The sequence below is a fragment of the Xiphophorus hellerii genome, chromosome 20 (genome assembly GCF_003331165.1).
Source record: "Xiphophorus hellerii strain 12219 chromosome 20, Xiphophorus_hellerii-4.1, whole genome shotgun sequence".
NCBI lineage: Eukaryota > Metazoa > Chordata > Actinopteri > Cyprinodontiformes > Poeciliidae > Xiphophorus > Xiphophorus hellerii.
This window is the reverse complement of record NC_045691.1, coordinates 19,368,805-19,385,567: the sequence shown is the minus strand read 5'-3', so window position 1 is coordinate 19,385,567 and position 16,763 is coordinate 19,368,805. Positions and strand designations below refer to the sequence as shown.

Below are 16,763 nucleotides of genomic sequence, written 5' to 3'. Positions count from 1 at the left end.
ATCCATCTGTGCGTAATTCAGTCTGAATAAATGCAGTTGTTTTGTGAATGCCTGTTAATGTTTGTTAGAGAGCATGAGTGAACAAACTTCATTCCATTCATCTTGCCAAGAATAAAAAGAGGACGGCACATCTGCAGATCTTCCAAAAACATGGCCGTTCACCGAGACTGGAAGAGTTGCTGAGATCCACAACTCAGGTTGGAGACAGCAGGGAAACTATTGGTCAAGCATGCAACAAACCTGTTCTTCACAAAGACAGTTTGTTATAAACTTTCTTTCTGAAGAAAGTATAAGTATAATATAATAGGGTAGCAAAAAAATGACTGTTGAAATAAATTCACAGACAGTTTGCCATGGATAGAGGACACAATATGTGGAAGAAGATATCACTCTGAATACATCATCCCCACAGGGGAACATGGTAGTGGTGGCATCATGCTGTGGAGATTTTTATTTTTTTTTCAAAGAAGCTTATCAGATTTTACCCCCAAAAAATATGGATCTAAATATAAACCACAAAACACGGCTAGAGTCTGTCAACTGAGGTGGAAGTTGACCCAACCAGAAACATACAACCGGAGCCACCATTAAATGTCCTCCACCAAAGCATTTTATGTGTCAAAATGGCCCAGTCAAAGTGAACATCATGTGTCCGTGATTTGGCCTCTTAAAATCCTAGTACATTGAAATTTGTAGTCGTATAGTAGCAGATAAAGATTACTGAAGGACTGCAGAAAATGTCAAACATTTTAAATTTAAACATGAAACAAAAACAGGAAGTTAAAGTTAAAAAAAAGAAACACACCTGAACAACATTTCTGTTTTATACCTTTTTTATCGAGACACAACATACAGTAACATACTGTTATGATTCCACACAATCGTTTACCAAAGTGACAATGACAGATGATCACCTCATTATAATCTTTGTTCCCTTTTTCCTCTTTCGGCTTGATTACACCACTGTGAGAGTTTCCAAATGTGCTTATTCCAGATACCACTCACAATGGGAGGGCAAAAATAGTCCACTGAACGGAAAACACACGCTATTTGCTAATCTGTGGGGAATGCACATATGGATTTGATCCGAGACTTAAACTGCAGGCTACAGATATGTGTCACAGAGCTGTGATCGCAACTTGGGAATTTTATATGTTGGTTCAGAGGGATGAACGTTATAGTCATTAAAATCCCCAGTGAAAAACAGGAGAGAAGAAGATTAAACATGTACAATATCAAGGAACATGAAAGACGTATCTGCGGTGAAATGAAACATTTAAAAAATTTCAGTCATTGCTACCATTTTGATCAACTGTGTATGTTTATATGTGGTATAAGCACATAAACTCAGACACATTCAGACATGGATTATTTTGTACGGTTTTTCTGGCCATCCGGTGGGCAGCAGTGTGGGAGTCTCTCCTGTCAGACTCCAGACAGGTGAAATGAGTTCATGCCTTAATGATGGTCAGTGCTGCTCGCTCTCCTTTAGCTGATCCAAGCTGTTTGGACGATGCGCTGGGTACGACGCTCCATCACAAAACGCAATCGTCTGGAAACTGGCACCCACACCCTGAGAGGAAATTTACAAACACAAAAACATCCGTAAGAGATGTTGCTTCCCAAGATTTGATTTATTTAATAAATAGAACTGGATTTTTTTTTGACTAAACAAACTATTTTGCAAATGCACAACCATTTATGTGAGACCTGGTTTATGTGGTCAGAAATCAGCTTCATGTCCATCTGATAGATAAGGAAACGTCCACTGAGGTCTCGGTTTGCTCCCGTTTTAATCAGATGTGCCTCATTAATTACATGTTGCCCAGAGGGAACTAGGATCCAATATGAATCTCAGAGTGTAGATATCTTTCCAAGACGCTGAATTTCAGGCAGTTAAAGTGAAGAGACTTTCAGTCGTCGTTATCGTTAAGCAGATGATCTGATTCGGATGCATTTACTACCCAATTATTATTTAAGGCCCCTTCACACTGCATTGAGACAACCCTAGGGTCTCCACAGGCATTTTCCTAGAGCTAAGCAAATTTGAACAACCTTTATTTCAGGGTGAAGCCATTCATGGTGCTTCTGAGCTTTTTTCAACTAGCCTATATGTGCAATTTGGAAGTGAACGCACTTCTCCCCATCCTGTGGGAAGACCAAGCCGTTGTGTTTCAGTGGAGAAAGAAGGGGAAGCCGTTTTCCAACACTGTTTTAATTCTGTTTGCCACACACCATGGTTTCACCATGCGACGAAGGATATTACCGACACCTAGTGGCTAAAGCTGATAACAGTTATATCAGTACATCCTCCTTTTTTTTTTGAAAGTACAATAATCTATACATTAAGAATAAATAGTTCTTATTTAAAGTAGAAATTTAATCAACACTTCAACCACTGGTAAATATAAACAAACATAATATTTCCCCTTTTTATATATATATATATTCCAAAAGAAAACATCACAAGTTCAGTGTTTGGGGTTTTTTAATCTGTCTTTCAGATCTTCTTAAAACAGGCTCAGTAGGGAGCTCTACTTTGGTGTTTGAAGAAAATGGAGTGATAGATTTGGATGGAGAAACTGCTTTATTATTTTCTCCAGACGTGTCTTCTGCTCCATGAGTTTCTTTTAAGCTTTCTGTGTTTTAAGCAAACTGCATCTGTTACGGCCGATGATTTGTCCTTCTTCGTTTCTTACTGTGAAAGATTGAGGTGCAACTTCTTGAAGAACTGCAGCTTTAGCTTTCCATCCACTCGGATCTTCAAACCTGACAGTGTCGTTGCTGGTCAGAAGCAGAAGCTGCTTGGCTCTTCTGCCATGAGCCTTGTTGGGCTGGAGGTTGCGTATCGTCCACAATTTATTTATTTATTTTTTGTTCAAAGAAATAAAGAATAAAAAATTGGGCCCCTGTCAATTACAAAATTAATCATATTGTGATTTCGAAGATTGTTTTTAGCAGTAAAAATTGAATGTTCCCACTCTCAGACCAAAAACACACATCCATATTTGCCCTGAACCCTCCTGGATCTGCAGGAAATGGTTCGTTCCTGCTTGGAGCGCTTGACGGTGACAGTGTTCAGCAGCAGACAGTAGAAAACAAGAAAGACTGTGGCAGATACTATACTGCTAAGAAAAACTATATAATCAGGTTCCCCAAAGAAATAATAAAATAAAAATAGACAGAGGGAGAGCGAGAGAAAAAGGTAAGAGTGTCAATTTGTAACCCAGTTTTTCTCTGAGAGGCGGGTAGACTGTGTGAAATTATCAACCATTTAGCATAATTAGCTTAGCTATTTCACTAGCATGTAATGAATTAAGGGAAAAAAATTACCAACATATTGATATATTTAACTTGTACCTTTTACCACTTAACTACAGATGAGTCAGTCAGCAGCAGCTCTAGCCCACGTCGCTCCTAAGTGAAATTAAAGCTGCAGTATGTCACTTTTATATAAATATTTTTTTTCACATATTTGTTAAAACTGTCATTATGTTGTGACAGTATGGTATGAGAGATAATCTGTGAAAAATCTATTTCCTCTGCTTTCTCCCAGTTCCCTAGAAACAACCAATCAGTGGCAGGAGGTGAGTTTTAGTGCTGTCAATCACTATCTCATGTGGCTGCTCATCCTCCCTCCCCCTCGCTCTGTGCTATGCTGCAGCTAGCATCGCCTGTTGTGAAAAAAAACTGCACAAAAAAATCCGCGAAGCAGCGAGGCCGTGAAAGGTGAACCGCGTTATAGCAAGGGTTCACTGTAGTGCAGCATGAATAAAATGCAACAATATAGCATTTTATTGACAAGTCTGGATTGTTTTATGTGTATTTTACATGTTGCTTTTGACTGTTGTTTGTGGGGAGAGATATTTCAGTAATCTAAAACTAATAGAAAAAATTTAAGCAACCTACTTGCATACTGTATGCAGACTGTTGGATGTAAAATTCATGAGCAGTAAATATTGTGCTAGTATCAGTATTGAACCAAAGAAAGCAAGGCAGTTGTGAGCCTTTAAAATTGTGACACTTTTTATGGGTCAAATAGACTCAAAAAATTGTAACAGCAGCTGCGTGGGGGGCCAATCTAATTTTTTGTCAGGGGGCCCAAGATTCCTGGCGGCACCGCTGGTTACGTTTGCTCTTCGTTCATAGGAGACGGTTTACTGTGTTTACTACGAGATGGAAGCTAAAACTCAAAAGCGCAGCGCCATCTTGTGGCCTGGCATGACAACTACAGCTGGCAGCAGGAAACCGACTCATGTAAACATACCATAAGGCTCTTTAGAAATTCAAAAGGTTTGTTTTGTAACATTTGTTTGAAGTTGTCTTAATTGAAGTCTTTTTGAAAACTGTGTGCATTTAAAAAAAAAAGAAGAAGAAGAAGAAGCTGCAACCCAAATTTAACCAAAGTGCTTTACTTGTTGCTATATTTACCAGACCACAAATGATGGTATTTTTCCACCAGACCATGACAGGCATGTTCTTTGTGCACAGACCTTTTTTAGGTACATGGGAAATTGTTCTACTCTCTTGCAGCTGCAGCACAATGGAAACACTGCAGATCCAAAAATACGAAGCCGGAGCCAAGAGGACAACAACAGAGCTGTGGACTCAGGCCAGATCAGCTTGCCTAATAAGTACTCTTCAATCAAGCTCTTGGTGGAAGTCTTAGCGACCGAGATAAAACCAGCAGGTCTCTGTGTTTTCCATAAACTGAGTCGCTGAATGGCTCTGGCAACAAATTAGGCTGAACAGATTTATAAATCCAGTGAGAAGAGAAAAAAAACAGGATACCAAACAAAAGCAGCAGGAGAAATATTTCCTCTATACATCAGTGGTTGTGACAAAAGTCACAGATTACAGCTGTGCTAACATAATCCTCACTATTTAGCTGTTCAATAAATAAAAAGCGTTTTAGTATTAATCATGTGGTATAATCTTAGGGATTGAAAAGCATTGTTGTAATAAAATTGAGTGATTTTCCTTCTTTGTTTCTCTCTTTTAGAAAGTGGTAACCAGTCAATGCTGGATGCAAACTGTGCAGCAGAGGACTGACCTACCTTACAGCAGTGATGGCTGCAGGGCGACAGGGTGCTGAAGGTGCCACAATCGTGTTTCACCTCTGTGGACAAACTGAGCTGCTGCTGGGAGGAAAACGGAGGGTGGGCCGCTCGAAGAGCCACCGCAGCCACATTTGGGACCTTAAACAGAAAGAGACATCTGGTAAAGATGGAGAAGACGGTGATGAAGCACTGTGCACAAATAAAACTGTGTGAAAGGATAACCTGCGACGTAGAGGTGAGTCGTGGTGAGTGCAGAGAGGGGAGGGAGTTGTTGTAAAACAGCAGGCAGGGCTGGTGACGCCGATCCATTGGTGACGAGGAGTCGCTTGGTTGCACACCTGCACACTTCATGCTCCTTCCTAAACTATTGGTTGTGTTTTCCCTGCGCTGGTACTCTATCGGCGACTGGAGGGCTGCAGAGGACAGGAGGATGCGTCACATCAATCTGAATCACTGAATCCTAAATTAGGGGCAGACCGATTTATCGGCCGGCCGATTTATCGTGTCGATTTCCTTAATTTTGGGAGATCGGTGACCGGCCAATTTTTACATGTGAAGCCGATCTTATCCACTGATGTTATCAACATTTGGCAAAGGTCTAAAAATCAACCACTGCGCTTTTCTTTTCTCCCATGAGAGGATTGACTGACAAACCCACCCACCAGGTCATGTCTGCACGTTTACAGTTAACAATAGTCACCCCGTTGTTGCCAATTCAACAATTTTCTTGATATATTGAGCAACATTTCAGACAAAAATATTATATTGGCAAAAGTCAGAATCGGTAAGTTAGGCTTTTTAAAAGATCGGCCAGAAAACTGCAATCAGTGCACCCCTATCCTAAATCGATGCTATTGCAAAGCTGAGCTACCATTTAGGAAGTTCCTCTGAGTCTCCAGAATCTGGACCACATCATTGTACCAAGCTTGCTGTATTTCTGGAGACGAAGCATGCATGATGAAGCGGGTTACACTGCCGTCTGTCCCCCGGGAAGTCAGGACCAGACAGCACGGATCCTCTTGAGGAGGCCCTTCTACACCCAAGCAGCTGACCTACAAAACACAAAGCTGCTAAATTAAAGGGGAAGAAGATAAAACATCCGTGGATTCATTCAAATTAAGCTCTTTCTTCACCTTGATGCTGTTTTTGAAGGTGTAGCCTGGCAAAGGGAAACCTTTTTTCTTCTCAATCGGCTCACTGAAGATGACCAGCAGCTCAAACAGGAAGACACGTCTCTCCCGCGCTCTGGACACGAGGTTGCCTTCCTGCTCACTGACGGAGAAAGTGTCCTGCTGAAGCAGCTTCCCCTGAGCTGTAATCTTGCCCTAAAGCAGCAGCACATTCCACACACAGTCAGTTCGTCATATCTTACTTTTTAAAATCCATCGAATATCATTTCAAAATGTAAAAGAAATACCTCAAAACCCTGTAGCCTTCCCACATTCATCATATCGTTACAGCGTTTTGGCACAAAACACGTCACCTCTACCGCTTTCTGATGGACGACATGGAATAAAAATATTAATCAAAACATGAAATGAAGAAAAGGTATTTCTGCTGAGCAGAAACTGAGTCCAAACCTGAAGCTTCTCAACATCCCTTCCTGCTTTGCTATAATATTTCAGAAAGTCCTGAAAGAGACAGAGAAAGGAGTTCATGTTTAGATTTTGAAATCAAATTTTAAAGTTTTGTCATTGTATTTGAGGTCCAGGAAATATTTAACAGCATGAAGCAAAAGCAAATAAAATTGTAATTATTTGGAAAAACTGTTTGTTGTTGAGAAGCTCGTTATGTGCCAGAAAAATTTGTTTTAAAATCAATTACTTGTTTTTTCATCAACACTAAAAACTGATGACTTATCTTCATCTTCTTAGTGAATTTCTCCACTAACTCTCCTTTCAACTATACACAGTTTGCCACATGTTGAAACAGAGGCCCACACCATAATGTTCCACCACAAAGTCACTGTTAGTGTGTTTTTGTTTTCTTTTTTGAGGTGTGAAATGCAACTTCATCAAACTCGGTGTGTGCAATGACAATGATTTTAGGTCTAGTTTAGCGAGTCCTCCAATTACATAAATAGATAAATGTATAATTTATTGTCCCCATTGGGAGAATTTGTCTTGGATAATGTGTGCTAAGCAAAGTTGACACCATAATTATTTAATGGACTTTCCATAGATGTTCTGCAGCAACATGAGCTTCAACCTGCATTTCCTTCAGAAGAGGAGTCTTGTGCAGCAAGCAAAGATAGAAATGACTGAGGTTAAGTGGACAATTCATGTTTTCATGAAAAAAACAAAACTAAATTCAGGTCTTTCAGACTCTCTCTTGCTCTTTGCTTTCATCAATCAGGAGACGCACGTTTTGTAATTTCTTGGTAATGAGAAACATTTTTATAGAAGACCTAAATACTGGCAAGTTTCTAAATACTGACAGGTTTCAGGAGGTCTATTGGCTTTCCATGCCTTTTTAGTTCCTTACCCTTCATGTGGTCAAAACTTATTATCTGTGGTTTTCTGTTGTATTACACAAAACCTAATTCATGGACTAATTTGTAAAAAATAAAATAACATTTTGGATACTTTGACTTATCACTGACCTCTGGTGTGAAGTTCATGTTGTTACCTCCTTAGAAATGTATTTTCAATACTTATGTTTCCTCCTGTGTGCACGTCAAATAAAAACGAAAGGAGGAAGCAGTGTAAGACACACTACCACGCCATGTGAAAACTCATCACCTTTAGCAGCAGTTGATACTTCATGATCCTCTGGACAGGTTTGATCAGGAGGTCATTGAGCTGCAGCCTGTGACCCAGCTGCTGCCGTAGATCCTGTCGACACGTAAATCAGAGCAAAATGTTTGAGTGTGCAGTTAAATACACACTTTGTTGGATAATGCGGTTGTTCCAATCAGATAAACGTCGGTCTGGTGATAAATTGAATAGTTCTCTCATGTTATTCTCTCACCTCAAAGTAGGTCTCGATGTACTCTGAGACGATATGTTCCGACTTGGGTTTATTTTGGCAGTAAACCACGTACATGTGAAGTCGCCGCTCCTGCAGATTTAACACAGTCAGAGCCTCAAACGTTTCCAAATATTGAGTTTATGTGAGCAATCGAAGGCGAGAATGAAGAGAGAGGAAGCTAAATTACTGAGCCACTCTGGGTCTTGGTTTCCTCTGCGTTTAACTGTGTTCCTCACCAATGATTTTTAATATCAGTCCAGGAAATGAGCTTCATTTAAAAGCTTCACTGGCTGACAAATAAATGCTTTATTAGCTGCAGCTTGCAAAGGGGAGCTAAGAAGGTTGAGCTTCACGTGCAAATGTTTCTTGTACTTTCCTCATTAGTTATCATTAACATTTTTGCTTCTGCAAGGTAAAAATAAAATAAAATAGTAATTAATTTAAGTTAATTAAGTGAAAACAAATGACCTGAAAATCTCTCAGAGCAGATAAATTTGTTCCTTTTCACCCAGAGTCTGGTTTCTGTGGATGATCTGCAATGCTGATTGCAGGCTTTGAGGGCTCTGTAGCCAAACTACAGTGATTATAAGATCCCTTTATTCTGCAGCTGCAGCTGAATAAACCTGGGGAAAAAAACATCTGCAAGGCAGCTGTCTGAGATGACTGAACAAGCCTCCAACCTAATGGAAAATATGCAGGAAACACTTCTCATTCACACTTTTGTGTATTTTTTTTAGACTTACATGTTTGATAAAGAGCTGAGCCAGGCTGTCTGGATCACTGACACATTTTTCCAACTCTCCCAGGAAATAGCTGCAAAACACAGTCATGTTTTCAGGCAGGACGCACAGCGTTGAAGAAGACATGACACATTTTGAGTGATTGTTTAGATTCAAAGCCAGCAGGAGGGCCTCACTCCTTGTGCCAGTCATAGATCTGGTGGATGTTTCCGAAGACAATCCTGTCCTTTCCTCTCATGTCCTCCGGGACGCCCTGGTTGGCCATCATGGTCATGTAGCCCTGAAAAAACAAGCATTTCAGTTCACAGTCACAAATTTAAAAAGTGTTTATCAGATCAGCTCACTGCAGTGGATACTTTAGAAGGAGACAAACCTGAACTATGAGCCCAAGATCTTCAACGTATAGCCTCTCCGTCTCTATCAGCTCTGTCAGGACGTATCTGGGACAGAATTAGGAGACACACAGAAATACGACTGCTTAGTTTGCAAGACAAACTAAAAAAAAAAACCAAGAATTTACACTTGATGAATTGCTGAATTGCTCTAAATAATGAACTTATTATTTCATTTCATTGGTTAAAAGTGTTGTGCAATTTCTATGTTTTCCTTATGTGAGAGTTAGTGTTGTTGCTATGGTTACAACATGTTTATAAAACAGGATCTTGCAGATGGTTCACGTCTGAACAAAATGGAAATATCTGCCTGCAACACTTAAACTGAATTTTGAAAAAAAGAAATTGGCAAATATAATCACGAGTAACTAATTAAGCTGGTGCTTTGACACAAATGCAATAATTCAAATAATAAATGTGTAAAATGCGCATAGTGAACACATTTGAACTATAAATATGTTTGGCTGTGTAATTTGCCTAAATGTAAGGTGAACATAAAAAAAAATAATAAATATAATTTTTAAAAAAACTTTTATATGATATTCGAATAGAACAGTTCAATTTAGGTTTTTGTTTTCAAGATAAAAAAATAATAAAATTCAGTTTATTTTTCTTCAAATAAGTCTGTGAAATCTCCCTTTAATTCATTGTTGAATGAGGAGCTGCAAATCAAAAACCAGATTCTGCTTCATTAGCTGCTCTGAAAAATATGTTTCTACTTTCTTTCTGTGTGAATCATCGTGCAACATGGAGATGTTTACCGCTGAACATCATCAATGCTGGAAAAACTGATGTCTAACTTGTGCCGCCCCCAAGTGGGATGCTGCCCTGGGTGATGAGCCTTTTCACCCAATTAAAAAAAACTACAGAATATTATAATCTGATGGATTAAAATAATACAGTTTCTAAGATCAACTTTGTTTGAATTAGCTTTATTTGTCTAACGTATTGGTTCTGAATGTTACTGACTTGCAGCCATTTAAATTAAAATATATCAGCATTTATGTTACAAAAATATGGTCTGGAAATAAGAACATATTTGTTGCTATTTTTCTTCTAGCTATGCTGCATGAATCATGAGAAAAACAAAGATCCTGAAGAGATATTTTGACCCTGCAGTGAGTTTGTCCTTTTTCACTTTAGGTTTAGGAACTGAAGCACAAATAATCCGCTTCACTTTCTTCTATGTTTTTTGTTTTTGAAGTTTACTCTCCCTTTTAAGAATTAAGTAAACCAAAAACGTTCATTTAAATCAATCAATCAATAACATTTTATGTGTATAGCACATTTCAGCATCAAGGTATTTCGAAGTGCTTTACATCATATCAAACACAGAAACACAAAGCAATATAGAATCAACAATCAAAACACGACATTAAGTCAAGTTCCATCAATAAATTTGTAATTGATTACGTTTCAAATATAATCCTAACCAGGTGGGTTTTTAGTCGAGATTTAAAGGAAGTCTGTGTTTCAGCTGTTTTACAGTTTTCTGGAAGTTTGTTCCAAATTCGTGGTGCATAGATGCTGAAAGTTGCTTCTCCTCGTTTGGTTCTGGTTCTGGGGATGCAGAGCAGAACCAGAACCGGAAGACCTGAGAGGTCTGGAAGGTTGATACAACAACAGCAGCTCTTTGATGTATTGTGTTGCTAAGCCGTTCAGTGATTTATAAACTAACAACAGTATTTTAAAGTCTATTCTTTGAGCTACAGGGAGCCAGTGGAGGGACTTTAAAACTGGTGTTATGTGCTCTATCTTCCTGGTTTTAGTGAGAACGTGAGCAGCAGCATTCTGGATCAGCTGCAGCTGTTTGATTGATTTGTTGGACAGACCTGTGAAAACGCTGTTGCAATAATCAATGCGATTGAAGATGAACGCATGAATTAGTTTCTCTAGATCTGGCTGAGACATTAGTCCTTTAATCCTGGAAATGTTCTTCAGGTGATAGAAGGCCGACTTTGTAACTGTCTCTGGAGGTTCAGGTCAGAGTCCAGCACTACTCCCAGGTTTCGGGCCTGATTGCTGGTTTTTAGTTGTAATAACTGAAGCTGTGCATTGATTCTAGATCGAACCTTGGTGTACCCCACATGTGACCTTTGACTTCTTTGATGAGAAGTTTCCAATTGAAACAAAGAGATCCCTGTTCTTTATGTAAGATTCAAACCAAATGTCTAAATTACTCACTTCATCATCGACTAAATAACCTTTTTCCCTTTTGCCTTCAAATAGACACTGAAGGAAAAATTAAAACATATATTTTACATCAAACTGTAACATCAGCTTAGACACAGAAAGAGTTCAGGACTCACAGGCTCTTCTCCAAGGCGAGTTTTTTCTCCTCCTCGCTGTCGACTGCAGCACATGAAGGACATGGCGAGTCTTCAGCCACACAGCTCTCCTCCGCTTGCAGAGTGTTGACCTCGGATATTTGACTCTGAAACGCGACAGCAAGATGAAACAGATTTTAAGAAACGTTAAATAAACAATGCCAGGAGGTTGTCTGACTCTGTGAGGTGGTGAACGTTTTGTTCTTGGAGTTTAATCTAAATCATCTTGTGTGTTTTCAGTATTATTGAATTCAAAGCTTAAAGCAAATGTAATAATTTGTTGGTACAAATTGTTAATCAAACCTCTTGACAGTTTTGAGCCAGAAAACTGTTTGCAGCTTGGAGAAACATCAGTAGGAGTACCATAATATGCATCAAAAGTCAACATAATACACAATAAATAGCACATTAAAAGAGGTAATTACTTCAACTGGAATGATAAATAAATATTTTATCACATTTTTATGCTAAAGTGGTAGTATTATGTAGTTTCCAGGCACATCCTGAATTTTTATAGCACAATCAGGTAACTATGTTATCTTCAGTTACTATAAAAATGCTTTATGTATCAAACATGACTTAAAAGAAACTTGTACTTTTCAACTTAAAACCTTGAAATTGGGCCTCTGTCTCTTTAAGGACCTCCTACTCTTTCCAAAGCTCTGCCTTCAGCACATCGTCACAACAATGCCGTTCTTAAAAATGTTAATCTGAGATTATCACCTTCTTCATACAAAGCACTTTGTATGATGAGCTCAGCAGATGCTCACTTCCACCAGGTGTTTGCTAATTGTTGCTGCCACTAGTCTGGAGGAGCTGAGTGGGGAAGGAGTGCTGTGTGAGGTCGGCTGGCAACTCCAGCTCCAAGGCGGAGCTTTGTGGAAATATGCGGCGCTTTTTCAGACCAAATGTTTAGGCACCCCTGAATGGTTGCCACGGGAGATTCAAAGATTTCTCAATAATGCATGTAAGAATCAAGGCAACACTCCAGGTATGTTTTTGATGAGGGAATAACATTATTTTATGATATAAAGCCAAAAAAAATTTATTTTACATAAAATTATGTGAAATTCTCTTTAAAAAAATTATTTGTATTGGAAAAAAAAGTTAATATAAAATGTGGAATATACGTATTTCCAGACAATCTCACAGATCAAATTGAAAAAAAAAAACAGGGTACCAGAGTCCCTTAATAGAATAGAAATAATCTTTACTATCCCTCAGAGAGGAAATTCAGGATAATGGTTTAAGAAGCACTGAAATAAATAATCTTATTTTTTTTTAAGCTAAAATATTTTATGCTTGGACGTGGATGAAAAATATCCATTCCTGAGTGAATTTATCACAGCTCAAGCATTTAGAAAGTAATTTTTCATTGTTGCAACGATGCAGAAAGCAGTGTGTTCGCGTGTCGTCGGCAGATGTGTCAACTCCTGCTTAATCAACTTTTATCTCCAGCATCTCCAGCTGGGAATTACCTCTGCAATGCAACTCAGAGTAACCTTAGAGTTAATGAGCAGCTTTTATTAATGCTGCAGTGGAGACGGAGAAGCACGGAGGATGGGTGATGGTGTGCTGCTTGTCAAGTCATATAACAGATACCAGGGTCACTGACCCAGGCACAGACACTGGTTATATAACAAATACCCCTCCTCACCTAAAAGCACCACGCTCTAATGTGAAAATGACTGTAATCCTCTTGACGTGATTTAGTCTCAACACATTTTGTCCTCTGCCTCAGTGCAGCAGATCTCTAATCTCTCTGCAGAACTGATCATATTTGTAGGTCAACAAAGCACTTCATGTTTATCCAGAGACACTTTTGTTTCTTTCTGGGTTTACGATTCACTGCTGATGGGTATTTTTAAGGCAAATTGTTTTTATGTTTATTCTTTTCATTGCTGAATTAGATGAAACAGCTAAACCACTCTGATATCTCTCTGACCTCCTGTGAGCCGTATGACCTTTGGGTTAGCTCGGTTTAGCAGAAAGATGTAAACTCTCCGCAGATGTTGAAAACGTTTAGCTGGAAGAATACACTTCTTTATGTAAGTGGATGGAAAGAAAGATGAATAGGGATTTAATTAGCGAGCCACAGATGTGCCACTGGAAGTGTTTATCTGCAGCGGCTGCTCGTCCTGTTTCCCATTCATGTTACAAAGAATACCATGTCTAACACTCATAAAGACAAGAAACAGAACATTTTCTGTACATTTCTAAGTGTTGCAACAAACTAACCGTAAGCTTGAGGATTTGGGCCTTTGTGGCAAATAGTTTGGTCTCTACCGGTTTAGGTATAAATATTAATGTGTTACAATAACCTGGTGAAACTGCTTTTCTTTTGTTATACAGATTAAACCAGTTACGTCTGAATAACCGTGCCAGGTTTTCCCCCCAAAACACACTTTTTCCAGTGAAAGGTAGCTAAGACAGAGTTGAGTCAGGAAGATCAGAACACAAATGAATGTGTGATGGACTGAAATTTGTTCAGTTATCATTCAGAGGTACATTTTCTCTTTGAGTTGCATTTACTCTTTTTGGTTGTGTTGCTTTGCCAGCAGTTTGGGCTAAACATTTTAATCTCTGGTCTGTTGTAGTGGTCAGATGCGACCAGCATCAACTTCCTCCTCAGAGCGACGTGTCTGGCTCTTCCATTAAACTATTCCCCTTCTTCAGGTAGGATTGCATGTTTAAACACACATGTACGGTTGTAAATCAGTTTATTAACTTTTGGAAAGCTTGTGAGTATATTTTTGACGCTCCGAATGTTGACACATTCTGCTGTTAGCACCGTTGTTAGCACCGTTGTTAGCTACCATACTGTTGTTTCAGGTTTGGTATCATTGTGCATGTTTGTAAGCTAACTCAGATAATACATGCTGCAGCAGAAGCGACGTGTCTGGCTCTTTCATTAAAATCTTCCCCTTCTTCAGGGATTTTGCATACAAAAACTTGTGGATATTTCCTTTCTCTTCCAATTATTTACAGTATTTTGTGTTTGTATACTTCGAGAAATAGTTAAACTGCAAATACAACATCAATATTTCATCAATCAAAGCTTTCTCCATCTGAGGAGAAAACATGTATTTAACCTTCTAATGTTCTGTTGAATATTTAGCAACAATTATGAAACTTGACCTTTCTGGCTGGAAAACTCTCAGACATCCTCAGACCTGATTCTCACCCCGCCTCTGGGATTCTTCCCCTCCTGGTGAAAAGGTGTCGTCTTCACTCCCTAACTTGACCCTGTTTCATGCTGTTAAAGGCTGCTTGACAAGCTGATTACTCCCAGATGCTATCTACAGAAGCACACATGATTGATTTCACTCCTCTGTGTAGATTAAACACTACAACGGTAGATGTTGCAGAGGCCTGTGTGGGAGTACGCACATCAGCCATGTAGCGACTTCTTTGGCACCACTAATGAAAGTCAAATGATGTGTACAAATGAATTTCTTTTCATTTGCTGCAACATCGTGGCATTAAAGGGGACCTATTATTCTTCCCCAAATTATATTATTGGATGTCAAAAAACATGTTTTTTTTTTTTGAAGAATATTTTTTATTGAATTTTATAACATAAAAGAAAGAACAAGTGACAGTGATACACTTAACACAGATTCTCATTAAATAACTTGGTCCCCAAAGCAAACAAACACAAATAAACAATAATAAACTAAAAAAACATGTTTATTGCATTTTTTTTCAACAAAATAATTCTCAGATAATGAGATTTTAGCCTGCTTAGTTCTGCCTATTTTGAGCTCTTTTCAGAGCTGTTTTAGAGCCTCTTGTCACTTTAAATCCAAATAATTTGCTGCTGGCCACAACTCAACATTTGCACACGCTCATAAAAATGGCTGCAAACAGATACGCAATTTTACAATCCTACATCTCTGACCCAAAACAAAGTGAAGCCTCCTGCGCAACCAAGAAGAACACAGCAAGGGACGAAACACTTGTCTCTTTCAGCAATCTTTTTACAGCAGTAAAACCAGCTTACTAAACATCCTGGAACTCAGCTTGGGTTGCTAGGTGACAGGTTTAGCTCAGCTGAGGTTGCTAGGTAACAGCACAGTGCAAGTCAATTGTGACTCAAAATTTGGGAGGATTTTGAAACAGCTCATTTTCTAGACACCAAAACACATTTTGCCAAAAAAACATGTGGTTTGTAAAGCACTTGGGTTGTTATAGAAGCAGAAGAGACCAAAAGTGATGTATGAAAATATGCTAAATGCGAAATTTGGATTAACACCAAGTATCTGGAAACAAATAATCAGTAGTTGCGGCACAAACAATATAGAAAAGGGAGAAAGTGTCACTTGTACTCTCTTAAAACAAGAGAAGAACTTTTTCATTTAGATTTTTGCTTCCTCTTTGCTTAAGGGTAGATTTAGCAAAGTAACATTGTTACAAATAAATATTAATTTAGTTGTGCAACCATAACTAAGGCATCATACAACGTATCCTTAACTGAATAAATACAATGAACATGTCATTCCCTCTGATTCTGATGAGCAAGCAGCACAATAAATTCAGCTCTTTTTAATACTTTTTTATTTTCTGCAGCTAGATACAGTATGTCTTATGCTTAAAATGGCCAAAATTAGTACTTTGTTGGCAGATATTATAATGATTGTTATTACATTACTGGTTGCTAAAGGGTGTTAATGCTAATTAAAGGAAGAGTAAGGCAGGTTAGCACTTACTGGGCTGTGTGAGTCATCCAGAAGGTCACATAAGTAACTCTGACGGGACATCAGGGACGGAGACGTTGCTGTGGGACTTTTCCAGTCCTGCAAACAAAATGAGCAGCATTAGAGGCTGTAAAAACAAACAAAATATGTAAAGGGGGATTTCCATGTTCAGCCATCAGGTTCGCACCGTGTTTTCAGAGGACAGTATGGTGTAGTTATTATGCACTTCCAGTGAACTTTGCCGAGTCTCACTGTGCAAAAAAGGCTTTTGCTTTCCCTCTGCCTTGAAACTCTGCTTCTCGGCTTTCCCCGTTCCACCTCTGGGGTCAGAGCTCAGCTTCCGCACCGGGTTGGTGAGCCACTTTTTCAGGGCGCTGACCGGGTGCCGGGATGCTCCAGACGGGGAGTGAGAGCAGGGGCTGGTGCTTCCTGAGGCCTGGTGGGGCAGAGATCCCGCAGACGGAGCAATGCTGCCTTCACTGCACGCCACAGAGTACGACTCCGCTGAAGGGGAGACAACAGCAGATGTCACAGACAGATTGCTGCTGCACAAAAATGTTGATCAATTTCCTGCGCT

The 16,763-nt window shown here is 39.1% G+C and overlaps 1 protein-coding gene across 2 annotated transcripts in view; it reads right to left on the bottom strand.

The window, feature by feature from the left end:
- Positions 1 to 815: 815 nt before the first annotated feature.
- Positions 816 to 16,763, bottom strand: part of arhgef25b (Rho guanine nucleotide exchange factor (GEF) 25b) — a 30,192-nt gene continuing 14,244 nt past the window's right edge. For both annotated transcript variants that reach the window (XM_032550333.1, XM_032550334.1), the window contains 15 exons: positions 16,374 to 16,690; positions 16,199 to 16,285; positions 11,472 to 11,596; positions 9,144 to 9,210; positions 8,947 to 9,050; positions 8,774 to 8,843; positions 8,031 to 8,120; positions 7,802 to 7,894; positions 6,641 to 6,691; positions 6,478 to 6,555; positions 6,194 to 6,385; positions 5,932 to 6,112; positions 5,283 to 5,473; positions 5,058 to 5,198; positions 816 to 1,573 (listed from right to left, as the gene is read on the bottom strand). In XM_032550333.1, coding sequence (XP_032406224.1) covers positions 1,469 to 1,573; positions 5,058 to 5,198; positions 5,283 to 5,473; positions 5,932 to 6,112; positions 6,194 to 6,385; positions 6,478 to 6,555; positions 6,641 to 6,691; positions 7,802 to 7,894; positions 8,031 to 8,120; positions 8,774 to 8,843; positions 8,947 to 9,050; positions 9,144 to 9,210; positions 11,472 to 11,596; positions 16,199 to 16,285; positions 16,374 to 16,690 — 1,892 coding nt within the window. In that variant the 3' untranslated portion in view covers positions 816 to 1,468. The remainder of the gene's footprint in view (positions 1,574 to 5,057; positions 5,199 to 5,282; positions 5,474 to 5,931; positions 6,113 to 6,193; positions 6,386 to 6,477; positions 6,556 to 6,640; positions 6,692 to 7,801; positions 7,895 to 8,030; positions 8,121 to 8,773; positions 8,844 to 8,946; positions 9,051 to 9,143; positions 9,211 to 11,471; positions 11,597 to 16,198; positions 16,286 to 16,373; positions 16,691 to 16,763) is intronic.